At 50.3% G+C, this 25,870-nt stretch overlaps 1 protein-coding gene across 1 annotated transcript in view; it reads left to right on the top strand.

The window, feature by feature from the left end:
* The first annotated feature begins 5,751 nt into the window (after positions 1–5,751).
* Positions 5,752–25,870, top strand: part of LOC132087019 (serine/threonine-protein kinase Pak-like) — a 49,779-nt gene continuing 29,660 nt past the window's right edge. The window contains exons 1-3 of the mRNA XM_059493045.1: positions 5,752–5,935; positions 7,956–7,966; positions 15,305–15,436. Coding sequence (XP_059349028.1) covers positions 5,752–5,935; positions 7,956–7,966; positions 15,305–15,436 — 327 coding nt within the window. The remainder of the gene's footprint in view (positions 5,936–7,955; positions 7,967–15,304; positions 15,437–25,870) is intronic.

The raw sequence follows: 25,870 nt of genomic DNA, 5'->3' as shown, positions 1-25,870 counted from the left end.
TCATTATATAACTTTCATGGTAATTTTCAGATTCAATCTTTTACATTTTCCAGGGCTCCACTATCAGTGTCTGTCCCCCAGAGCACAAGCAGCTCCCCAACAAGACTAAGGGACAAAGCTTCCCCCTTCAGCTCTCCACAGCAGCTCTAGGGAATCTCTCTCCACTGCAAGGTCTCCTTTGTCAGTCTACAGTGACAGGAGTTGGCTGCAGGAGGTATTTGCATTGGAGCTCTCCCCAGATGGGGGGAAGAAAAGGAAAAGGTGATTCCTGAGGAAAGAAAAAGGCAACGCTGTTTGGGAAGACACCAGCGTGAGTTCACTACAACTCTAGGCCAGAAATGCTTTGGAGAAAGCAACATCCATCCATGGGGGAGCACTTTGGCTTTGATATCCATGCTGACAAAATTGCTGCCCCTTCCTGCTGCTGTAGCTGATTCCAAATCATGAAAAATGTGCCAAGTCTTCCAAAGACAGGCAGACATGGTGAGATAAAACCAGCTAGTATATAGGAGTCCAAATTAATATTTTCTGAGTCCCGCTTTTCATCCTTTCTGCAGCCAAGCCAGAGCAATGTCCTTCCTCTCTGTCCCCGATGGTTATCCAGGCATGGGATGCAGCATGTGGACAGAGCCTGTCACTGCTCCCAGTGCCCTGCCCTGCCCTTCCCTGCCTGCCTTGCCCTTCCTTCCCTGTCCTGCTGGAGCCTGCTGTGCTGTGCTGTGCTGTGCCGTGCCGAGCCGAGCCCGGCCAGCGGTCATGCATTTCAGGAATGACCCTCCCTTGTGCCGGCCGCCAGCGTAATGAACATAGCACTTTCTAACTTTGACTAGTTAGAGAGTCTTTGTCCATGATTTTCAGTTTTAACAATTCAGGGAGCTTTTGTTTTCCCTGACAGAAGCACAGTTGCTGCCAAGGGAAGCACACCCAAAGACCAATAGTGACCCAGCCTTCCCTTTGCTTCCCTTTTCCTTCCCTCACTGCTACACAGTGCTCTCATACCATGACCTCAGTGCTGCCTCACCCGAGCATTTAGAGCTGCCTCCACGCCATTCCAGGTGAAGTGCAGGTGCTCATGATTCTGAGGTTTTCCTAGCTTCTTGGGAGAAGGTGTTTGCTTCATCTGGACTTCTTGGCGTTTCATCAGAGGAGCCAGGAACAGGCAAATTTCATCTCCACTGTGAGCTCTTCATTCTGCTTGTTCCCATGGAGCTTAAATGCCAACCTGAGCTCATTGTTCCTCTGGTACCCATAGACCATCACAACCCTTCCATGGCCTCTCCAGAGAGGAGCAGCTGCACATCTTCAGAGCAGCACTTGCCAGCCCGCAGCCCATCAGGGAGGGAAAGAGCTTCTGCCCTTGCTTTCCAAGCAGCTCCTGCTAAATGACCCTTTCAAGTGTTTTCCTGCAGTGCTCTATCATGGGTAGATCTCAAGTGAGAAGCAGGTAGAAAGTGTCAAGTCGCCTAGGAAGGGGGACCTTGAAAACAGACAGATTCTCTGCCTCATTTTCCTGTCCTCGCTGCAGATTTGGAGGGTGTTCTGGGCATTTTGTAGACAGACTCTCTGTAGGGGTACAAGGGCACGGTGAAAGATATTGCCTAACAAGTGGTCAGTGTTAGGTGCACTCTCCTCTTTCTTTGAATGAGGCCAAACTGGGACTCTGATAGGACATTGCAGATGTTTAAGACTGTCTGCCCTGCAAATCAAGCCGTGCCATTGAAACAAGCTCTGTGTGCCCAACAACAGCTGCAGCTGAAGATAATGGCCTCACCCTCAAGGCTGTTTACAGAATAAACTCACAGTACAAGTTTAGCATGCATGTCTATAGATCTGGGCTCTTCCTGGGTGAATCCATTTTCTGTGGTCTTTTGTGATGAGAAACCAAATGTAGCCAAATCCCAAAGCTGCTGGGAAGACGCACAAAGCTGTGATTCTAGGGTGTTTGTGTGTGTGTGTGTCTCTGTGTTTGTCTATATCAGATTTCCGGTTCATGCTTTAATCTATGTACATATCAATTTGGATAAATATTTTTAAGAGGAAGAAATCACTCCAATCCCCTGGGAAGTCTGAATACATTTCTGGAACGGAGGTTGCTGTGTGCTTCCTGTGATGTTTGATCCAAGGTAGCACAAGAGCTCTGCATCCCAAAGACACATTTTGGAGCCTGACCAATGTGTTTGGATTCTTGCAGCCAGGCCAGACACTTCAGCCCCCAGCACTCAAGCCACCAGTGTAGGTTCTGCAGCATGGACAGCCACAGCTGGCTGTGGAATACTCCTGGGAAAGAGGAATTGCCACCGCTGGATCTGGACATGGTGTTTGAGACACTGGAGGAGATGTTTTCTCCCTCTTCTTGGGCAACTGCATTGGGCAGGGAAGAAAGGGGCTGGACTGGGAACTTGTGAATGTTGTTGCGTGGCTGAAAACAAAGCTTCTGGAGTTCAGCTGTGAATGGACAAGGAAGTATTTGCCTGGTAAAGCAAGACTTCCTAAAGAAGAGGGAATGAAAATGTCATCCATGAGTAAGGATGAAAAGGTGTGAGCAGCTCTGGGAGGAAGCGCCTGCAATCCTGCAGTTCTGCACTGAGCCAGAGCAAAGGTGTGAGATGCAGATTGTTTGGCAGAAATATTCAGGCCCACCAGGCCAGCCTGCTTTGTGCTCTCTGGCCCACAGCAAACGCTGTGCAATGCAGCTCTGAGCTCCTGAGAGAGAGGGAATCCGGGATGTGCCTGAGGTGAGTCAAGGGGTTAGCTGAAAATGTAATTAGGATAATTGAAAAGTGCAGATGAGTTGAGGGGCCAGCTGGGACTTGAATTGGGATAGTAGATGATTGTTGCTGTGTGTTTGTTAAGTTTATTGTATTGCTCCCCCATGTTCTGTATTGCTCCCCCCATTTAATGTAAATGGTTCTGCCCTCCCCAGTTTTCCCGCCATAGCCCTGCCACTCATTTTGTTACTATAGTTACTCCCGCCCTTGGTCCTGTCAATCCCTCAAGTTATATAATTCCTCCTCCCCTTCATTTCCTTATATGTTTACTTGTTCTCCTCCCTGGGTCCAGTCTATAACCCCGCACTCCACCTAGTTTTCCAGAAGCTTCTTCACTCAGGGGGCAGTGATTGGCTGTGGTCCCAGGGCCCCTCCATTACTTTGTATCATTTGGGTTTTCCCTAATGTCTGTCATGTTATGTTCACTCCCTTATGTTCCCTTATTGGTTCTTTATCAACCCCTCCCTGATACACCTCCTCCCATTTAAAACCTTGCTTCTCCTGGCAGTCGGGGTCACTCCCTGGTTGTCGTCTTGGGATCTGCAATAAATCTGAGTTTGACCTCAGAGAGTGTCCAGCTCCTTCTTCCTCGTCTTGGCAGCAGCGAGCCCGTCCACAGCAAGCACAGCCCGCGGCCATTAGACGCTGAGGGGTGCTTGCAGGATTGCAGCTGGGTGTTGGCCAACCTCAGCTAGCCAGACATTCGACCTCAAAGGCCAGACACCTCGCCGCAGATAATTGCGTATTTTATTTAAGATTTTAAAATGAGGTAAGAAGCTAAGTTAGTAATATAACTAGCAGAAATCACACACCTTAGTTAAAGAGTACCAAATATATTAGGAACATAAAGCTAGCAGTGACAGGGATAGATGAAGCAATTTGTGAAGGAGCAGAGACCGTAGAAATACCTTGCTTTAAGAATAATTGCACAGTTAGGAGAGGCTTGGACCATGACCAGCAGGTCAAAAGTCTTGCCAACTGGCTATGGGAGAAGAGTTCACCATGAGGAAGACGGCTTTGTTCCTCCCATACAACCACTTCCTCATTTCAAAATCCCACCAACCCAGTTAAGGGAGTAAAATTGTGCAGCTCTAATAGATATTCAGCTGATAAAAATACGATTCAGGCCGGTAATAATGATGTATTATGGGTCCTTAAAAACCTGATGTAATACCTTTTCTGTAGAAATAGAGAGCAGGAGTCTGCAACTCCTTGTGCATGTCTTTGGAAACTAGTTCACATGTATCCAGCGCTGTAATAAATACCCTTCTTTTCTACTATAATTAGTTGAAGAGTCATCTGTCTGTGCTTCAGAGGTTATGCTGGACTAGGGAACTGATTTGGAAGGGAGCAGAAGAGTTTCAGCAGGCAATTTTTGGAAGAGATGGAAGCCTCTTGTGACTGAAGGGAAAGCCATTTGGAATGGAGTAGTGATCCCAAAGTCTATACAATACTGCACCAAAGGATTAGACCCTTCTCTCTTCAGGACCTTCTAACTGAGCACTGCCTAAGTTCTGCTTCTACTGAGTATCAGCCAGGGCTCACACCTGTGTTGCAGGGCTGCTCATCCTCTCAGCAATAATGGCTTAGCTGTCCCTAGCTGACATATTGCTCACATAAGGTTAGTGTCTTCCATATCCCTTATAAAAGGATTTTATCTTAGATACCCAAATTTTGAATGCATGCCTGCATGCAAAAAAACCCTACAATACAAACCTTCATGGCATAAAAGCAGACTCCATTTATCAGACCCACAGCAACTGCATTAAAAAGCAGGTGTATGAGCCCTTCTTCAGAATTTTCTCAATCATGCCTCCTTAGTAATTTTTGGGAGATAACTATGCTGCCCCTAACAAGTCCAGCTTACTTAGCAAGAGGTAATTAGTCATGCATCCAGCTTTCCAGCAGTTGTGTAGCATTTTATCCAGAGAGCTGGTGCCTGAACACTGCAACCAGCTTGTGACTTGTGTCTGCTCACTTCTTTTCCATGTTCTAAAAAACTAAGAGCAAGTTGAGCCAAGAGCAATAGTATCCTTGTGAGTGCATCTGAACACACTGGACACTGACACCTCATCCTATTGCCTCTATTCTCCCACGGAAGATTCCTTGCTCTTTTTTCTCTGCCACCAAAGGGGATCTGCAGTCCCTGCCGGGCACTGCTCGCTGTGGGTTGTCCAGGCAGAGGCGATGCTCTGGTGCACCTGGCGCAGGTGAGCCTCGGGCCCGGGCAGGGAGCGATGCTCCGAGCTGCCGCGGATCCGGCGGCGAAGCCGAGCGGTGCCGTGGCCTGGCTGGGAAGCCGAGCGGCGCCCGTGGTGCTGCCTCCCCGGGCAGGGCTGTGCTCTCAGCGCCGCCGGGGCTGCCGAGCAGCGCTTTCCACGCGCCTCCGCCTCCGGAGCCAGCCCCGCAGCCGCGCTCTCCCGAACCGCACTGACCCGCGCCCGTTCTCGGCCCGGCTGCAGGACTCCCCGAGCCGGGCACCTCCCCTCTTTCCAAGGCTCAGCCCGTCCCCGGGTTCTGCCCTCTCTCCAAGGGCTGTCTCCCCTCTCCCGGGATGCCCCCTCACCCGGGCTCTCCTCCCTGTGCCCCGGACTCTCGCCCTTCTCCCAGGGCTCTGTCCCCGCTCCCGGCATCTCCTCTCTCTTGGACCCTCCTCGGTCGCAGCCTGTTCCCCCTCTCCCTGGCTCACCCCTTGCAGGGGATCTCCCGGCTCCCGGGCTCTCTCTCTGCGCCAAGGCGCTCCCCGCTCCCGGAGTCTCTCCTCTCCCGTGCTCTACCCCATCTTCCTGGGTCCTCCCGTCTCTCCCGAGAGCTGCCCCTTCTCTCGGACTCTCTCGCCTCGGTCGGGATCTCCCCCTTCTCCGCGGTGGCTTCTCCCTCTTGCAGGATTTCTCCCCTCTCCCAGAGTTCTGCCCTCCTCCCAGCATCTCTCCCCTCTCCCGCTCACTCCTCCCTCTGCCAGGTCTCTCTCCCCTCTGCCGGGATGTCCGCCCGTTCCCGGAGCGCCCCATGCCCCCGGCCCCTCGCCGCCCGTCCCTCGCCGCCTCGGCCGGGCCGCTCCGGGGACGCGCTCGGAGCGCAGCGGGGCCGGGCCGGGGCCGCCGGGGCCGCGTCAGCTCCGCCCCGCGGGAGGAGCCGCGACAGCGCCCCGGCAGCGGCCCCGCACAGTCGGAGCGGCCCCGGCTGCGCCCGGAGCTGGGCCTGGGAGGGGCTGCGGCCTGTGAGAGCTGCTCCGGGCTCGCTCCGGACACGAGGAGCTGCGACCTGTGCTCGCTTTGTACCCTCAAGGCTGCCGGATGCCTTGCACTAAAGCTGGACTGCCCGGGCTATTCCGGTCTCTTCTGGTCCTCAGCTGAGTATTGCTGGCCGCGGGTCTCTGTACGAATCACGAAAGGGACGGGACTGCTGAGGAACGCGCCTGGAGCTGTTTGTTTTCCAGCATCAGTCTCATTACATGGGTATGACAGTGGGAAGATGCCAGCAGCTCACGTCCCTGGCAGCAGGCAATGAACTTAATGGTACAACTTACTTTAAAAGTCTTTTGACTACTCACACAAAGCAAAAGCATATTGACAGCAGTTCTGTGCAACCACTATAAGCACACGTATCTTTTGTTAAAACACTGCTTGCTTATTTCAAACACTATACCTGCTTGTAAGCCTTAAAACAAAATGGACAGAGCTCCATTATTAAGCTTAGAAGTTCCTAATATCTTGCTAGAGATACTTTTCTGTAGCTTAGGGAGTCATTCCAGCCAAGTGTTAATACACTGGTGGGTCAGTATCAATCAAATTAGAATGAGGAGCCCAATTCAGCTCCACGGAGCAGCCTCTGGACTGACTGACAGAAGTTCCCAGGCAATGGGAGCTCTCCTAAGATACAGACATTGCATTGGTTCAGAGTCTGGGGGCACAGAGATAGACCAATGAGATGTCTCGGCCTGGGAGTTTTGACTGGGCTAAATGGGCTATGGGTGCTGAAGGCAATAAACGAAGCTGTTTGCTGATGACCAAAGGGAGTTCTGTTGTGTGTTACATCTCAGACATACGAACATCCTGGATTCTACAGTAATAGACACAAACCATTGTTCTATTTGTTCTTACTTTTCTACTTCTTATATAACTTTTCTGCTGACAAATCTTATGGCTGCTGCTTAGCTCTAACTGCGGTTCTGCTTTCTCTGAGATGTGCGTTTTGCAGCTGTCCCAAAACCCTCTGATTTGAAAGATTCCCACTATTCCCCCTCACAGGTGGGCTAAAAAGAAACCTTTGTATCCATGTCGTTTATTAACTACCCTGCATTTCATAGCTTTACTGTAGTATACCTGCTTATTACATGCTTAAAGCATCCTTTTTGCTCACATTAAGCCTTGCTATACTCCAACACAGCAATTTTAATGCTGTGAAAGTCCAGTCAGTTCAAAGGGCAAAAGTCATGTCTGATAGCAATTACAAGTCATTGTTCCAAAAAAGTCTTGTCTGTTCCAGGGTCTTAATTCAAAACCTTCCTCCATGTCTACACCTTCATCCACCATCTGTGTGAGATTTCAAGAACTCTCTGAGATCCATTTCCTACCTCTCTCTCTTGTGTGATAAAAACTTCTTTGATCATTTTGTCCATCATTTGTCACACACACCAATGTATGCAAGGTATTACTACTAGTACCACTACCAAAACACCCAATCCTTAGAGACCTATTCTACAAAGTTCCCCTTAGCCAAGGTGCAAAGCTCCATCCTTGGAACAAATCATCTAACCATGACCCACCGTCTTCTTTAGTTGGAGCTCTCAAATCTTTCAGCTTTTGTATGCTTTTCTGAATGGATTCAGAGTGATCAGACAGGTTCATGCAACACAGTCCTTCAAATTCCTCACAACCATGTCCATGTGCCAGTAAAAGAAAATCAATTGCTGCTCTGTTCTGTAAGGTTGCATGTCTGACAGCACTAACACCAGTCATCACGTCATTAATTGCAACGCAAGTAGCACTGTCTTCTTTCTCCAGCCAACACCCCAATTGCTATAATGGTCTCAATGCCTCACCCGAGGCAAGTGGATGCAGAAATAAATTTGATGTAACTCATTTAGCAGGGCCCTAGGTCTGAAATTGCTATTACACTTTTCTTTATAATGATGGGCAAATCTTTTTTCTCTGTGTTTTCTCTTGATGGCTTTTTTAACGATAGGTGCTATCCCAGTGAGTTGTCTGATGCTAGATGGGCCACCTTTAATTTTTGAGGAATTCCCTGTCAGGCTTCATCTCCACCAATGAGCCAATATTCTGTTACTAATTGTCGTGGGGCTTCATCTAGGTCATCTGCTTGTCAGCAGTTTCACCCTTAGGGGACACTGGGGTAGTACAATTGCACCACAAACTTGAGTATCTGTCCACAGGATGATGGGGAGTAACATTTAACTGTGGATCTCCCTGGTGCCGAAACTCAGCACAATATTCCATTAGAAATGAACCAAGAATTCCAATTCTTGAGGTTCAGAAGGTGCTCTAAGTAGATCAGGGGCCCAGTGATGCCAGCTGGTTATGGGATTGGTCTCATTGGCAGCCTCACACCAATATTTGTCACAATTGGCTATTGGCCATTCCTTGGCTGGCACTGGCACACCGACCAAACAGGTCACCAAGGGTTTCTGTGGGATCAAATTGGTCAAACATATGGTGTCTGAGCCTGCTGACTTGGCTAAAGCAAGGTAAACATTCATTTTTGGTTGATCTACAGGCATATATGCACTGCAAAAGCAAGCAAGCAAAACCAAAAAGCGCCAGTATATCATTTGATCAAACTCCATGTTTCTGTTCAGCTGCTTTTCAGCAAAAGCTTCCCCATCTCTTTCAGTTCTCAAGCAAATCTTTTAGCACTTGTTCAGGGACTGGCCGACTATAGGGCACTGAACTGTCCCTCTAACCTTTAATTTTTACAAATCTGAATATTTTAGAAGTCTTTTGAACAAAATGGATGCCACGCTTTTGCTGAAAGAGCTCTATGATACAAACAATTTTCACAGTCCAAAAATCAACAATCAAACTCAAGATTTGTAGCTTTCACAGGTTGAACAGGGAACGTCTGGCATGAACTGTAGTTTCTCTGTGTGGCTCACATCTGCGTGCTCATTTTCCTGCTGGTGGAATTGTCGGTGCGCTCTTGTGTATGGGACGGTTTCACATCCTTCGCGGGGACCCACTTAGGTCTGGCACCTGTGCAAATAAATACAAGCATACCCTTTGCCCCAAGTGATTAGTGCAAATGGTCCTACAACTTGTCCTAACTCAAGGTTTCTGATCAAAACTGGAGCATTTTCTTTCAGTTTTGCCTGTGTGCTGTTTGAAAAGTGCCTAAAATTGGAGGATTAGGTCCTGGAAATGTGCTATTGAAAACATAAAGGCATATAAAGCTTTGCTGAACCTTATCAGGGGTGCTGCTTGGGCCACTCCCCCTTTTGCAGACCTAGAATGGGTTTTAGAGTGTGGTGTGTCCTTTCAACAATTGCCTGACCTGTGTGGGAATAGGGAATTCCAAAAGTGTGGCAAACAGTCCAGTCCATCAGAAATGTCGCCAATTTTTGAGCTCTGCATGTGGGGCCATTTGACGGTTTTTGCCTCGTGGGGGATCAGTTTGGCGAGCTCTGGACCCCAGTGACACTGACAAGGACAAAGCAAAAGACGAGAGGCGCTCTTTCTTCTCGGGACCAAAGTCGCACAGCTTTAATGGAGAAAAACTCCAGGAGAGAAAGGGAGCATCCAGGAGAGGAAAGAGGATTTCCAGGAGAGGAAAGAGAGCGTCCACCTTCTGGCAGGAGATTTGTAACCCTGGGGGAGGGGGGCAGTAGAAAGGAACTACCATAGTTCAACATACGTAAATCACCACACTGTAGTTTTCTGCCTAAATTGCTGCACTTGTTGCAGACAAAATCCTAAAATTTCCCCAAACACAACCGTACAGTCCCAAATGACCACAATGTAGGGAGAAAAACCACTCAACCCCCCTGTATACCCAGGCACCAGGTGTCACAGGGAGTACCAACCCCTGCAATTACAAAGTCCACACACACAAGCTCACCGATAAAGGAGTATCTCTTTATGAGGGGACAGAGTGCTCGCTTTTCTCAACACAACTCACCATCTACCACATCAGCATCCACCTACATCATCTTCCTCAAAACATACTCACTGGAAACACAACCACAATTACATCACACAGGAAAACTTGCAGCAATAAAACAGGATTTGCTCAATTCACCCCCAGAATTTCTAGCAGGTCCTTATTGACACAGCAAATCCTTTCTGCTGGCAGCCAGGCCCAAACCCAAACTGTACAGGCGTACGTTGTGCGCAGGACATCTCTGTGTGACTTAGGAGCAGCCCTTCCCCTGCGTTCGCCTTACGGTTTACTTTATACAGAGTTAAACACTCCCTTTCTCCACAGTCCCAGCAGTCTTGTCTGTCCCCCACGAGGAATAGCCCAGACCAGAGGTGCCTCCAGGAAAGGAATGTCCTGGCAGTGCCCAGAGACGTCCACAGCGCGGTTGTTCTTGCTGGAGCAGAGAAGCGTTCCTGCCGCGGTCACCAAATGAGGTGGGGAATAGAACTCACCACAGTTGAAGTTAGAAGGTGGTGTGTTTATTACAGCACCAGGCACGGGAGGAGTTGTCTCCTAAAGACATGTGTGAAGAATCACTGGCTCTCTACTCATCTAAAATGTCTTACATATTCATATATTTCCCAAAAAACCTAACACATATTCATTAGGTAACACTGCCTCCCCCCCTTTGTATTAAAATGTATTATAATTGAGTCCAAAGTTCCTTCACATTTCTGCAGTCTTTCACTTCACCTGTGCTGGTGGGTTTTAAAGAGGGGAATGGTGTCCTTCTGATGAAGGCCAAGACGTCTTCCTCAATTTGACCTCTTTGCTTATGACCTGTTGGCAGGCTTTTGCACTTCTTGCCTATAGCTGAACTTTCGGGGCCCAGGTGCAGGCTCTGGTCCTCTTCTTTGTCACAAAGAAATCCGCATCCCATCCTGCTTCTTTAAACATAGGAAAGACAAGCAAGTGATATATTACGTTAGCCTTAACTACCTTACCTGCAAAATATTAACTAGTCCTTGTTATTTCTACTCTTATTGCTATACTCTTTCCCCCTAACTAAATCTTGCTAAAATTTTAACTCTTCCAGTTCTTTCAAATCCTTGATTCATTGGCCTCATCTCACACGCCAGCCACGTGTGAGCCAATGCCGTAACTGGGAAATTCCACTCCTGAGCACGAGATATAGGGCTGGGTTCTGAGCTGGAAAGGTGAGAAGAATGAAATGCACATGGTTTTGATCCAGGGGATATCCTGAAAGTGCAGTGCCTACCTGCCACTGCTGCGGAGCACCATGCTGCATCTCCTTTTCCTGCTGAGCAGATTTTTGGGAATCCAGGGGTTGCTGTGTATTATTTGCTATTGCAACTAATAGAATGACTTTGCTTTGCAAGCCCCGTTTTATCCTGGGTTATTTATGCATGGGGCTCCTCCTGGACTTGTGACAAAGGCCAGCAGGAACCTGCAGGACACTCCTATACTCATGTCAGTAAATTCTGAGAAGTGCTTTAAATATCAGTAAGTCAAAAGGTATCAATCAGTAAATCAAATAATTTGGGGTAATGTTTAGCCTGTGAGTTTCAGCAAAGTATTGAAAATGTCTTAGATCCATGGATACACATTAGTAAGTGAGATTGCTGGGTGTGCACATATCAGGGAAGTGATTCCCCACAGACCCAGTGCTGAGATCAAGTATTGCCTCTCTTCTAACCCTGAGCTGGCAGCAGGGATCAGGCCCTGCTTGGTAACGTTCATTTTGAAGACTTCTGTTCAGCAGGTAAGAATGGTCCAAATGAAATCTTTTCCAGCTGTTTCCCTCTGGTTCACCTGTTTGAGGGTTAAGATTCTGTGCTGCAGGTGTCCTGAGTGTGTGCAGAGCAGAGCAGCCCCAGAAAGCCCTTGGCTTGCCCACCAGTTGTCATGCCTTGTTGCCAGGTGTGCCCAGCTCTGGCAGGAGAAAGAGCCCGCAGCGCAGTGGGCACCGTGCCCTGCCCAGCCAGGGCTCTCTGGCACAGAGCAGCAGCAGCGCCAGCACCGTTCAGCCCGCTCCTGCCTTGGCTTCCCCTGGCACACAGAAGCCTCTGGAAATCAGCACCGCCAGCAGCGTTCCCAGCTTGGAGCAGCTGCTGCTGGTGGGCAGATGCTGCCAGTTCGACTGCTTCCAAAGGGCAAGAAAGGCACAGATGTACATGCACCAGAGCCCTGGGCATGTCCAAGAAAGGGGCAAATATGTGGGGAGATTTGTTAGGAAGCATTTCAGCTGTGATGCCAACAGTGCCTTCTCTCCTGGTTCTGTGTGTTCTAGACGAGCAATGCAATGGTTGGCTCTGTCAATTAAGAAGTAGATGTTATGTGGATGTTCAAATGTGTAGTGATGATATTGTTATATATCCTCCCACAGTCCTCTTTCCCCTCCCCTTTGTAATCGTCTTGGTAGTCAGGGCATTTGGGGAGGGTTGGCTTGTGACCAGCAGGCAGGGGGAAACAACACCTGACCTCCAGTCAAGGTGCAAGAAAGTAATCACCACCAATGGACAGCAGAGAAAGCTGACTGAGAAAACTTCTGGAGGAGGTAAGGGTATAAAAGGCAGAGCATCCTTTTTGTAGATGAGCACATGGCTGCTAGTCACAGAGACTCCCAATGCTGTAAGTTTTCTTATTCAGTTCTTTGTTAAGCTTTGATAAACCTTTAAATTTTGAAAGTTAGAGTAATTTCTTAAATGTGCAATGCTTGGGCCATTTTATTGGTCTGGTTTCCTTTGCTTGTGTCCCATCTGAGTGCTCAGTTGGGGCACAGGCTGTAGGTGCTTGGGGCACTCCTGGAGTTCCTCTTGGATGCCCTGAACAACAGGGTTTGGCCCATGAGGGGAATTTGTGCTGCTTTGTGACAGAGGAGAACTTCCCAGGCTCTTTTGTGTTTGATGTAGGGAAGGTTGGGTATTGCTTGGCATAAACTCACAGACCAACACAGAGCAGTTCCTTTGTGATGTCAGGGCATGGTTGCCACACTGTCGTAGTGACATCAGAAGGTTGCCTTGGTGCACAGAAGGCCTGAGTGTCAGAGCATCCCTAGCGTTTGCTCAGATCAGGAGAACCCTCCTGGCTGCCGCCTTTGTCAGTAGGCAGGTGCCCACTGACAAGAGCCTTTTCTTTCCTAGTGTTGTGGCAAGCTCCCACAACACTTTAACAATGTTTAACCATCTGGCTATGGCAGCTTTCGCTGCCTATGGGGTTTCCTATTCCATCTATTATGTGACACACTTCACCCGTAAGTAGAGGTTTCCCTTCTGCAAAAAGGGGGTGTCTGTAGCCACAGGGGCAGCATTTGCAAGGAAACCTGCAGGGGTTCTGTTCCCTCCATGGGAGAGTCTGTGGCAGCAGTCTCTGTCATTTCCTCAGTTTGCTGGGACAAGCAAGACAGCTTTGAAAATGTAGACTGGCAGACCTTCTTGGAAGGCCTTTTAAAGTCTCTGCAGTTGTTCTCAGAATTCAGAGAAAGCTTATTTATTTTTAATTTTTTTTAAGTTTGTTTTTTTTTTTTTTTTAATTGAGTGCTAAAATAGTAATTCTTTTTGCAAGGAAGTGCAAACTCTAAAGCAGTGAGTGTCTGCTCCTGAAGCCTAGGGGTGCTGCTGTGCACTTCCACAATAGAACTGCCACAGCTCAGGGGGATTTTGGGAAAGCTTTTCTGGGCAACTGTTTCCTGCAAGTTAATGAGAAATAGTGCATGTAAGTGATTGGAGGAAAAAAAAAAAGTGCCTGAAGGAGAGGATTTCAGAAGCTGTTTTATGTGTTTGTTAGAACAGGAGCATTGAGTGTTAGAGAACAATTTGCATATTATTGATCATATTTGTATTCATTTACTGGCTAAACAGGCTGCAGTGTAGGCACAAGGAAGAATATTTTCCTGATCAATTACCGGGTGTGTGAATGTAATGTTTCTCCTGGAGGGATGTTGTGAAACGGGAAATCATCTCTGTTTGGGTTGACTTGTTCTCTGGGATTCAGCAGCCCAGGCAGTTTTCTCACAACATCTGGTTCATTTCCCTTTCGCACTACAGGACACCTGAAGCGTGTATTCAGCACTGCTGAAGATCCTGAGGTGAGTTAGAAAATAACATTTCATGTCCCTGGTGTTTAAGAATTGTAGAGGAAGATGTGAGCTTAGCCAGTAGCACTAGAATATAGAGGGCGAGCAAGGAAGGCCGAAAGAAAATTCATTTTCATGCCAGAACCAATAGAGAAGAAAGGCAAAGATAGTTATTTTAAAATTTCCATCGCAGAGATTTGAAAAGCTGAAAATGATGTTTTGCAAAGAGAATGACGCTTACTAACACCAGACACGAAAAATCTGACAAAGGGCGCATTCTGTACAGTTGAATAAGATCATTTTAATTTGGAATGAGCGACTTAAAATACTATTCCTATCAAACTTTCTGATACCTAATTGGACCATGAGGTGCTGGAAAAGGAAGGCCATCTTGCAATGGGGCCTGCTTTATCTGGAGTGAAATGGGCACCTTTGTGGCTCAGGAGCTGCGTGGACCAAAAAGAGCCAGGGGTGCTGGCGGCCTTGAGCAGCTGAAGATGCGGCAGCGTGTGGCCAGGGGGCCAAGAAGGCCAAGGGCATGGTGGCTGTGCCAGCAGCAGGTGGGCAGCAGGAGCAGGGCATTGAGCGTGGCCCTGTGCTGGGCAGCGCTGCGGCCACAGCTGGAGTGCTGTGTGCACTTGTGGGCCCTGGGGAGCAGAAAGTCATGGAGGGGCTGCAGCGTGTGCACAGAAGGATAGGGCAGCTGGGTAAGGGGTGCAGCACAAGGCCAGGGAGGAGGTGCCGAGGGAGCTTTAGCCTCAAGAGTGGGAGGCTCTTGAGGCACCTTCCGACAGACTTTCATCAATCCCTTCATGACAGTGCTCACCACCAAACATGCCCTCACTGCATCCAAAGCCTTTACACAGTGGAGTGGCTGATGCTTCCATCTTGTGGCTTGTTGGCTTGTTGTTTTGTCAGGAAGAGAAGGCCTGTTCATTTTCCTCTTTTTCCAGCAAGCAAAGATGCTTCTGCACAACGTTTTCTGCCATTTTGCAGCCCTGGATGGGATTGTGATCCAGTTTGAGTTTTCTACGTCTGCAGCAGCAGTAGCAATGGCATTGCTGTCGCTTTCCTACTTTTCCATTTCAGTGCTTTCAAGCACTAAAAGTTTGGTTTTGCCAAAACAACCTTGCATGCTGATAGCAGCCAGGGAGGAAAATCAGCTTCATATCCATCTAGAGTGCTGTTGAATTGGCCCATTTTATTTGGTGGCTGTGACTTAGAACCCCTCTGTCACTATGAAATATTTTGATTTTTCCTTCGAAATGTGGTGGTAGATGTGAAAAGAAATGAGGTTCTACATGATAGGAAACGGCCACTCCCTTACGCTCCTCTCTTCTCACAGATGACAGAACCAAGAGCCGTCTCTCCCCTGGCTCCCGCTGCTCCTGGAGAAGAAGCCAGAGAGGAGCGAACTGAGGTGGATGAGCACCAGCCTCCATCAGTGCTCACACCAGAGCCTGGATATTCTGAAGCTGTAAGTGCCAGTTGTGTGTGGTGCTGTCTTTAGTGCAAGGCAGAGCTGCAAGATTTGGAGCCACCAGCACTTTGCTGCTGCAGGCTGAGGATGCTGGGTGCTGGAGTCCTGCCAGGAGCTTGGGATTTCCTCCAGCCAGCAACCACAGAACTTGGCCCTTGAGCTGTCATGTTGGGGCAGCAAAGGGCTGGTGCCTCTGGGAGAGCATCTGGCTGCTTGGCTCAGGGAAGCTCTATCTCTTGGCTTCCTCAGTGCTATGGCCAAGGGCAAAGGCGGTAATGCTGGAGGTGCCAGGCCTTGTTTTGTTGGTTTTCCCTTTTTGGAAAGGTATGTTTGGCTTGGGAAAGCGGTCTGCACTTTCCTTGAGTGGTTCTTCACTTGTACAGTCTCTTTTGGACCAGCTGTCTTTTGGCTTTTGATAAGCTGCAAGGGGAGGATTGTGTGGTCCATGCAGCTGTGGGGGCCATTCCTGTCCCATGTGGCGAAAGAAACAAAGTGCGGAGTTGCGAAGCCTTCTTGCGAGGCAGAAAATCAGAAGCGGCCAGTTTCTTCTGATGCATATATTGGTGCAGTCTGCAGCATTGACAAGTTCCTTGGAGCTTGGAGTGAGGGTGAAGCTGCAAGTGCTTGACTGCTGTGTTGTGTTGCTCGGAAGAGGAAGGCCATCTTGCAATGGGGCCTGCTTTATCAGGAGTGAAATGGGCATCTTTGTGGCTGAGGAGGTGGTGGACCAAAAGGAGCCAGGGGTGCTGGCGGCCTTGAGCAGCTGAAGATGAGGCAGCGTGTGGCCAGGGGGCCAAGAAGGCCAAGGGCATGGTGGCGGTGCCAGCAGCAGTGGGGCAGCAGGAGCAGGGCAGTGAGCGTGGCCCTGTGCTGGGCAGTGCTGCGGCCACAGCTGGAGTGCTGTGTGCACTTGTGGGCCCTGGGGAGCAGAAAGTCATGGAGGGGCTGCAGCGTGTGCACAGAAGGACAGGGCAGCTGGGTAAGGGGGTGCAGCACAAGGCCAGGGAGGACATGCCAAGGGAGCTTTAGCCTGGACAATGGGAGGCTCTTGAGGGACCTTCACGAGGCTTCCATCAATCCCCGCATAACTGTGCTCAGTACAAGGGCCTTTCCACTCTGAAACATCACCTCACTACATCCAAGGTCTTCAGACACTGGAGTCACTGTCACTTCCGTCTTGTGCTTTATGGGTTTCCAAGGGGGAGAAAGCCTGTTCCTTTTCTCTTTTTCCAGCATGCAAGGAGGCTTCTGCACAACCTTTTCTGCTCCTTTAATCACTGAAAGGGATTCTGAACCCTTTCTGGTTTTCCATGTCTTCAGCAGCAGTAGTAGCAAAGGCCTTGCTGGCTCTTTCCTACTTTTCCATTTCAGAGTTTACAAGATCTAAAAGCTGCCTTTTGCAGAGACAACCTTGCCTGCAAAGAGCAGACAAGGAGGAATATCGAATTCATAGCCTTATACTGTTCTGTTGAATGTGCCCATTTCAGTCTGGTTGGAGTGACTTCAAATGCCATTGCTACACAAAGTTCATGAGTTCTCCTTTGAAGATGTGTCTGTGGATGTGAGGAGAAATGAGGTTCTAAGCGCTAGGTAACGGCCTGTCCCTATCATTCTGTCTTGGCACAGGTGACAAGAGCAAGAGCCATTTTTCCCCTGGCTCTTTCTCCTATTCCAGAAGAAGACAGAGAGGAGGAAAATGAGCAAGATGACCACCACAAGCGTCCAGTCATGGTCACACCAAAGCCTGCTCATCTTCCCAAGAGAGTAAGTGCCCTTTGTGGGGGGCGCTGTCTTTAGTGCAAGGCAGAGATGCAAGTTTCTGAGCGGCCAGCACTTGCTGTGTCTGGCCAAGGATGTTAAGTGCTGGAGTCCTGCAGGACGTGGCCTTTTCCTGCAGGCAGTGACAGCTGGAAATTGGCCTTTGACCTGTCCCGTTGAGGCAGCACCGAGCTGGGGGCTGCAGCTGAGCTTCTGGCTGCTTGGCTCAGGGAAGCTCCATCTCTGGGCTTCTGCGGAGTTACGGCCAAGGGCGCAAGTGGTAGTGCTGGAAGTCAAATGGTTTTGTTGGTTTGTTTTCCCTTTTGGAAAGGTGCCTTAACTTGTGGAAGTGTTCTGCAGTTTACTTGAGTCATTTTTAACTTGTAGAGTTACTGTTGGCCCAACTGCCTTTTGGCTTTTCAGAAGGTGCAAAGAGCAGTAGGGGCAAGTTTCTGCTGATCAGTTTTGTGCTGAAGTCTGCAGCTTGGGCAAGTGCATTGGAGCCCAGAGTGAGGGTGAAGCTGCAAGTGCTTGACTGCTGTGTTGTGTTGCTCGGAAGAGGAAGGCCATCTTGCAATGGGGCCTGCTTTATCAGGAGTGAAATGGGCACCTTTGTGGCTGAGGAGGGGGTGGACCAAAAGGAGCCAGGGGTGCTGGCGGCCTTGAGCAGCTGAAGATGCGGCAGCGTGTGGCCAGGGGGCCAAGAAGGCCAAGGGCATGGTGGCTGTGCCAGCAGCAGTGGGGCAGCAGGAGCAGGGCAGTGAGCGTGGCCCTGTGCTGGGCAGCGCTGCGGCCACAGCTGGAGTGCTGTGTGCACTTGTGGGCCCTGGGGAGCAGAAAGTCATGGAGGGGCTGCAGCGTGTGCACAGAAGGATAGGGCAGCTGGGTAAGGGGTGCAGCACAAGGCCAGGGAGGAGGTGCCAAGGCAGCTTTAGCCTGGACAATGGGAGGCTCTTGAGGGACCTTCATGAGTCTTCCATCAATCCCCGCATAACTGTGCTCAGCACAAGGGCCTTTCCACTCTGAAACATCACCTCACTACATCCAAGGTCTTCAGACACTGGAGTCACTGTCACTTCCGTCTTGTGCTTTATGGGTTTCCAAGGGGGAGAAAGCCTGTTCCTTTTCTCTTTTTCCAGCAAGCAAGGAGGCTTCTGCACAACCTTTTCTGCTCCTTTAATCACTGAAAGGGATTCTGAACCCTTTCTGGTTTTCCATGTCTGCAGCAGCAGTAGCAAAGGCCTTGCTGGCTCTTTCCTACTTTTCCATTTCAGAGTTTACAAGATCTAAAAGCTGCCTTTTGCAGAGACAACCTTGCCTGCAAATAGCAGACAAGGAGGAATATCGAATTCATAGCCTTATACTGTTCTGTTGAATGTGCCCATTTCAGTCTGGTTGGAGTGACTTCAAATGCCATTGCTACACAAAGTTCATGAGTTCTCCTTTGAAGATGTGTCTGTGGATGTGAGGAGAAATGAGGTTCTAAGCGCTAGGTAACGGCCTGTCCCTATCATTCTGTCTTGGCACAGGTGACAAGAGCAAGAGCCATTTTTCCCCTGGCTCTTTCTCCTATTCCAGAAGAAGACAGAGAGGAGGAAAATGAGCCAGATGACCAGCGCAAGCGTCCAGTCATGGTCACACCAAAGCCTGCTCATCTTCCCAAGAGAGTAAGTGCCCTTTGTGGGGGGTGCTGTCTTTAGTGCAAGGCAGAGGTGCAAGTTTCTGAGCGGCCAGCACTTGCTGTGTCTGGCCAAGGATGTTAAGTGCTGGAGTCCTGCAGGACGTGGCCTTTTCCTGCAGGCAGTGACAGCTGGAAATTGGCCTTTGACCTGTCCTGTTGAGGCAGCACCGAGCTGGGGGCTGCAGCTGAGCTTCTGGCTGCTTGGCTCAGGGAAAGCTCCATCTCTGGGCTTCTGCGGAGTTACGGCCAAGGGCGCAAGTGGTAGTGCTGGAAGCCAAATGGTTTTGTTGGTTTGTTTTCCCTTTTGGAAAGGTGCCTTAACTTGTGGAAGTGTTCTGCAGTTTACTTGAGTCATTTTTAACTTGTAGAGTTACTGTTGGCCCAACTGCCTTTTGGCTTTTCAGAAGGCGCAAAGAGCAGTAGGGGCAAGTTTCTGCTGATCAGTTTTGTGCTGAAGTCTGCAGCTTGGGCAAGTGCATTGGAGCTTGGAGTGAGGGTGAAGCTGCAAGTGCTTGATTGCTGTGTTGTGTTGCTCGGAAGAGGAAGGCCATCTTGCAATGGGGCCTGCTTTATCAGGAGTGAAATGGGCACCTTTGTGGCTGAGGAGGTGCGTGGACCAAAAGGAGCCAGGGGTGCTGGCGGCCTTGAGCAGCTGAAGATCAGGCAGCGTGTGGCCAGGGGGCCAAGAAGGCCAAGGGCGTGGTGGCCTGTGCCAGCCGCAGGTGGGCAGCAGGAGCAGGGCAGTGAGGGTGGCCCTGTGCTGGGCAGTGCTGCGGCCACAGCTGGAGTGCTGTGTGCACTTGTGGGCCCTGGGGAGCAGAAAGTCATGGAGGGGCTGCAGCGTGTGCACAGAAGGACAGGGCAGCTGGGTAAGGGGGTGCAGCACAAGGGCAGGGAGGAGGTGCCAAGGCAGCTTTAGCCTGGACAATGGGAGGCTCTTGAGGGACCTTCACGAGGCTTCCATCAATCCCCGCATAACTGTGCTCAGCACAAGGGCCTTTCCACTCTGAAACATCACCTCACTACATCCAAGGTCTTCAGACACTGGAGTCACTGTCACTTCCGTCTTGTGCTTTATGGGTTTCCAAGGGGGAGAAAGCCTGTTCCTTTTCTCTTTTTCCAGCATGCAAGGAGGCATCTGCACAACCTTTTCTGCTCCTTTAATCACTGAAAGGGATTCTGAACCCTTTCTGGTTTTCCATGTCTTCAGCAGCAGTAGCAAAGGCCTTGCTGGCTCTTTCCTACTTTTCCATTTCAGAGTTTACAAGATCTAAAAGCTGCCTTTTGCAGAGACAACCTTGCCTGCAAAGAGCAGACAAGGAGGAATATCGAGTTCATAGCCTTATACTGTTCTGTTGAATGTGCCCATTTCAGTCTGGTTGGAGTGACTTCAAATGCCATTGCTACACAAAGTTCATGAGTTCTCCTTTGAAGATGTGTCTGTGGATGTGAGGAGAAATGAGGTTCTAAGCGCTAGGTAACGGCCTGTCCCTATCATTCTGTCTTGGCACAGGTGACAAGAGCAAGAGCCATTTTTCCCCTGGCTCTTTCTCCTATTCCAGAAGAAGACAGAGAGGAGGAAAATGAGCAAGATGACCACCACAAGCGTCCAGTCATGGTCACACCAAAGCCTGCTCATCTTCCCAAGAGAGTAAGTGCCCTTTGTGGGGGGCGCTGTCTTTAGTGCAAGGCAGAGATGCAAGTTTCTGAGCGGCCAGCACTTGCTGTGTCTGGCCAAGGATGTTAAGTGCTGGAGTCCTGCAGGACGTGGCCTTTTCCTGCAGGCAGTGACAGCTGGAAATTGGCCTTTGACCTGTCCCGTTGAGGCAGCACCGAGCTGGGGGCTGCAGCTGAGCTTCTGGCTGCTTGGCTCAGGGAAGCTCCATCTCTGGGCTTCTGCGGAGTTACGGCCAAGGGCGCAAGTGGTAGTGCTGGAAGTCAAATGGTTTTGTTGGTTTGTTTTCCCTTTTGGAAAGGTGCCTTAACTTGTGGAAGTGTTCTGCAGTTTACTTGAGTCATTTTTAACTTGTAGAGTTACTGTTGGCCCAACTGCCTTTTGGCTTTTCAGAAGGTGCAAAGAGCAGTAGGGGCAAGTTTCTGCTGATCAGTTTTGTGCTGAAGTCTGCAGCTTGGGCAAGTGCATTGGAGCCCAGAGTGAGGGTGAAGCTGCAAGTGCTTGACTGCTGTGTTGTGTTGCTCGGAAGAGGAAGGCCATCTTGCAATGGGGCCTGCTTTATCAGGAGTGAAATGGGCACCTTTGTGGCTGAGGAGGGGGTGGACCAAAAGGAGCCAGGGGTGCTGGCGGCCTTGAGCAGCTGAAGATGCGGCAGCGTGTGGCCAGGGGGCCAAGAAGGCCAAGGGCATGGTGGCTGTGCCAGCAGCAGTGGGGCAGCAGGAGCAGGGCAGTGAGGGTGGCCCTGTGCTGGGCAGTGCTGCGGCCACAGCTGGAGTGCTGTGTGCACTTGTGGGCCCTGGGGAGCAGAAAGTCATGGAGGGGCTGCAGCGTGTGCACAGAAGGATAGGGCAGCTGGGTAAGGGGGTGCAGCACAAGGCCAGGGAGGAGGTGCCAAGGCAGCTTTAGCCTGGACAATGGGAGGCTCTTGAGGGACCTTCATGAGTCTTCCATCAATCCCCGCATAACTGTGCTCAGCACAAGGGCCTTTCCACTCTGAAACATCACCTCACTACATCCAAGGTCTTCAGACACTGGAGTCACTGTCACTTCCGTCTTGTGCTTTATGGGTTTCCAAGGGGGAGAAAGCCTGTTCCTTTTCTCTTTTTCCAGCAAGCAAGGAGGCTTCTGCACAACCTTTTCTGCTCCTTTAATCACTGAAAGGGATTCTGAACCCTTTCTGGTTTTCCATGTCTGCAGCAGCAGTAGCAAAGGCCTTGCTGGCTCTTTCCTACTTTTCCATTTCAGAGTTTACAAGATCTAAAAGCTGCCTTTTGCAGAGACAACCTTGCCTGCAAATAGCAGACAAGGAGGAATATCGAATTCATAGCCTTATACTGTTCTGTTGAATGTGCCCATTTCAGTCTGGTTGGAGTGACTTCAAATGCCATTGCTACACAAAGTTCATGAGTTCTCCTTTGAAGATGTGTCTGTGGATGTGAGGAGAAATGAGGTTCTAAGCGCTAGGTAACGGCCTGTCCCTATCATTCTGTCTTGGCACAGGTGACAAGAGCAAGAGCCATTTTTCCCCTGGCTCTTTCTCCTATTCCAGAAGAAGACAGAGAGGAGGAAAATGAGCCAGATGACCAGCGCAAGCGTCCAGTCATGGTCACACCAAAGCCTGCTCATCTTCCCAAGAGAGTAAGTGCCCTTTGTGGGGGGCGCTGTCTTTAGTGCAAGGCAGAGGTGCAAGTTTCTGAGCGGCCAGCACTTGCTGTGTCTGGCCAAGGATGTTAAGTGCTGGAGTCCTGCAGGACGTGGCCTTTTCCTGCAGGCAGTGACAGCTGGAAATTGGCCTTTGACCTGTCCTGTTGAGGCAGCACCGAGCTGGGGGCTGCAGCTGAGCTTCTGGCTGCTTGGCTCAGGGAAAGCTCCATCTCTGGGCTTCTGCGGAGTTACGGCCAAGGGCGCAAGTGGTAGTGCTGGAAGCCAAATGGTTTTGTTGGTTTGTTTTCCCTTTTGGAAAGGTGCCTTAACTTGTGGAAGTGTTCTGCAGTTTACTTGAGTCATTTTTAACTTGTAGAGTTACTGTTGGCCCAACTGCCTTTTGGCTTTTCAGAAGGCGCAAAGAGCAGTAGGGGCAAGTTTCTGCTGATCAGTTTTGTGCTGAAGTCTGCAGCTTGGGCAAGTGCATTGGAGCCCAGAGTGAGGGTGAAGCTGCAAGTGCTTGATTGCTGTGTTGTGTTGCTCGGAAGAGGAAGGCCATCTTGCAATGGGGCCTGCTTTATCAGGAGTGAAATGGGCACCTTTGTGGCTGAGGAGGTGCGTGGACCAAAAGGAGCCAGGGGTGCTGGCGGCCTTGAGCAGCTGAAGATCAGGCAGCGTGTGGCCAGGGGGCCAAGAAGGCCAAGGGCGTGGTGGCCTGTGCCAGCCGCAGGTGGGCAGCAGGAGCAGGGCAGTGAGGGTGGCCCTGTGCTGGGCAGTGCTGCGGCCACAGCTGGAGTGCTGTGTGCACTTGTGGGCCCTGGGGAGCAGAAAGTCATGGAGGGGCTGCAGCGTGTGCACAGAAGGACAGGGCAGCTGGGCAAGGGGGTGCAGCACAAGGGCAGGGAGGAGGTGCCAAGGCAGCTTTAGCCTGGACAATGGGAGGCTCTTGAGGGACCTTCACGAGGCTTCCATCAATCCCCGCATAACTGTGCTCAGCACAAGGGCCTTTCCACTCTGAAACATCACCTCACTACATCCAAGGTCTTCAGACACTGGAGTCACTGTCACTTCCGTCTTGTGCTTTATGGGTTTCCAAGGGGGAGAAAGCCTGTTCCTTTTCTCTTTTTCCAGCATGCAAGGAGGCATCTGCACAACCTTTTCTGCTCCTTTAATCACTGAAAGGGATTCTGAACCCTTTCTGGTTTTCCATGTCTTCAGCAGCAGTAGCAAAGGCCTTGCTGGCTCTTTCCTACTTTTCCATTTCAGAGTTTACAAGATCTAAAAGCTGCCTTTTGCAGAGACAACCTTGCCTGCAAAGAGCAGACAAGGAGGAATATCGAGTTCATAGCCTTATACTGTTCTGTTGAATGTGCCCATTTCAGTCTGGTTGGAGTGACTTCAAATGCCATTGCTACACAAAGTTCATGAGTTCTCCTTTGAAGATGTGTCTGTGGATGTGAGGAGAAATGAGGTTCTAAGCGCTAGGTAACGGCCTGTCCCTATCATTCTGTCTTGGCACAGGTGACAAGAGCAAGAGCCATTTTTCCCCTGGCTCTTTCTCCTATTCCAGAAGAAGACAGAGAGGAGGAAAATGAGCAAGATGACCACCACAAGCGTCCAGTCATGGTCACACCAAAGCCTGCTCATCTTCCCAAGAGAGTAAGTGCCCTTTGTGGGGGGCGCTGTCTTTAGTGCAAGGCAGAGATGCAAGTTTCTGAGCGGCCAGCACTTGCTGTGTCTGTCCAAGGATGTTAAGTGCTGGAGTCCTGCAGGACGTGGCCTTTCCCTGCAGGCAGTGACAGCTGGAAATTGGCCTTTGACCTGTCCCGTTGAGGCAGCACCGAGCTGGGGGCTGCAGCTGAGCTTCTGGCTGCTTGGCTCAGGGAAGCTCCATCTCTGGGCTTCTGCGGAGTTACGGCCAAGGGCGCAAGTGGTAGTGCTGGAAGTCAAATGGTTTTGTTGGTTTGTTTTCCCTTTTGGAAAGGTGCCTTAACTTGTGGAAGTGTTCTGCAGTTTACTTGAGTCATTTTTAACTTGTAGAGTTACTGTTGGCCCAACTGCCTTTTGGCTTTTCAGAAGGTGCAAAGAGCAGTAGGGGCAAGTTTCTGCTGATCAGTTTTGTGCTGAAGTCTGCAGCTTGGGCAAGTGCATTGGAGCCCAGAGTGAGGGTGAAGCTGCAAGTGCTTGACTGCTGTGTTGTGTTGCTCGGAAGAGGAAGGCCATCTTGCAATGGGGCCTGCTTTATCAGGAGTGAAATGGGCACCTTTGTGGCTGAGGAGGGGGTGGACCAAAAGGAGCCAGGGGTGCTGGCGGCCTTGAGCAGCTGAAGATGCGGCAGCGTGTGGCCAGGGGGCCAAGAAGGCCAAGGGCATGGTGGCTGTGCCAGCAGCAGTGGGGCAGCAGGAGCAGGGCAGTGAGGGTGGCCCTGTGCTGGGCAGTGCTGCGGCCACAGCTGGAGTGCTGTGTGCACTTGTGGGCCCTGGGGAGCAGAAAGTCATGGAGGGGCTGCAGCGTGTGCACAGAAGGACAGGGCAGCTGGGTAAGGGGGTGCAGCACAAGGCCAGGGAGGAGGTGCCAAGGCAGCTTTAGCCTGGACAATGGGAGGCTCTTGAGGGACCTTCATGAGTCTTCCATCAATCCCCGCATAACTGTGCTCAGCACAAGGGCCTTTCCACTCTGAAACATCACCTCACTACATCCAAGGTCTTCAGACACTGGAGTCACTGTCACTTCCGTCTTGTGCTTTATGGGTTTCCAAGGGGGAGAAAGCCTGTTCCTTTTCTCTTTTTCCAGCAAGCAAGGAGGCTTCTGCACAACCTTTTCTGCTCCTTTAATCACTGAAAGGGATTCTGAACCCTTTCTGGTTTTCCATGTCTGCAGCAGCAGTAGCAAAGGCCTTGCTGGCTCTTTCCTACTTTTCCATTTCAGAGTTTACAAGATCTAAAAGCTGCCTTTTGCAGAGACAACCTTGCCTGCAAATAGCAGACAAGGAGGAATATCGAATTCATAGCCTTATACTGTTCTGTTGAATGTGCCCATTTCAGTCTGGTTGGAGTGACTTCAAATGCCATTGCTACACAAAGTTCATGAGTTCTCCTTTGAAGATGTGTCTGTGGATGTGAGGAGAAATGAGGTTCTAAGCGCTAGGTAACGGCCTGTCCCTATCATTCTGTCTTGGCACAGGTGACAAGAGCAAGAGCCATTTTTCCCCTGGCTCTTTCTCCTATTCCAGAAGAAGACAGAGAGGAGGAAAATGAGCCAGATGACCAGCGCAAGCGTCCAGTCATGGTCACACCAAAGCCTGCTCATCTTCCCAAGAGAGTAAGTGCCCTTTGTGGGGGGCGCTGTCTTTAGTGCAAGGCAGAGGTGCAAGTTTCTGAGCGGCCAGCACTTGCTGTGTCTGGCCAAGGATGTTAAGTGCTGGAGTCCTGCAGGACGTGGCCTTTTCCTGCAGGCAGTGACAGCTGGAAATTGGCCTTTGACCTGTCCTGTTGAGGCAGCACCGAGCTGGGGGCTGCAGCTGAGCTTCTGGCTGCTTGGCTCAGGGAAGCTCCATCTCTGGGCTTCTGCGGAGTTACGGCCAAGGGCGCAAGTGGTAGTGCTGGAAGCCAAATGGTTTTGTTGGTTTGTTTTCCCTTTTGGAAAGGTGCCTTAACTTGTGGAAGTGTTCTGC

The sequence above is a fragment of the Ammospiza nelsoni genome, chromosome Z, assembly GCF_027579445.1.
Source record: "Ammospiza nelsoni isolate bAmmNel1 chromosome Z, bAmmNel1.pri, whole genome shotgun sequence".
In the NCBI taxonomy this organism is placed as follows: Eukaryota; Metazoa; Chordata; class Aves; order Passeriformes; family Passerellidae; genus Ammospiza; species Ammospiza nelsoni.
This window is presented reverse-complemented; position numbering and strand designations above follow the sequence as displayed.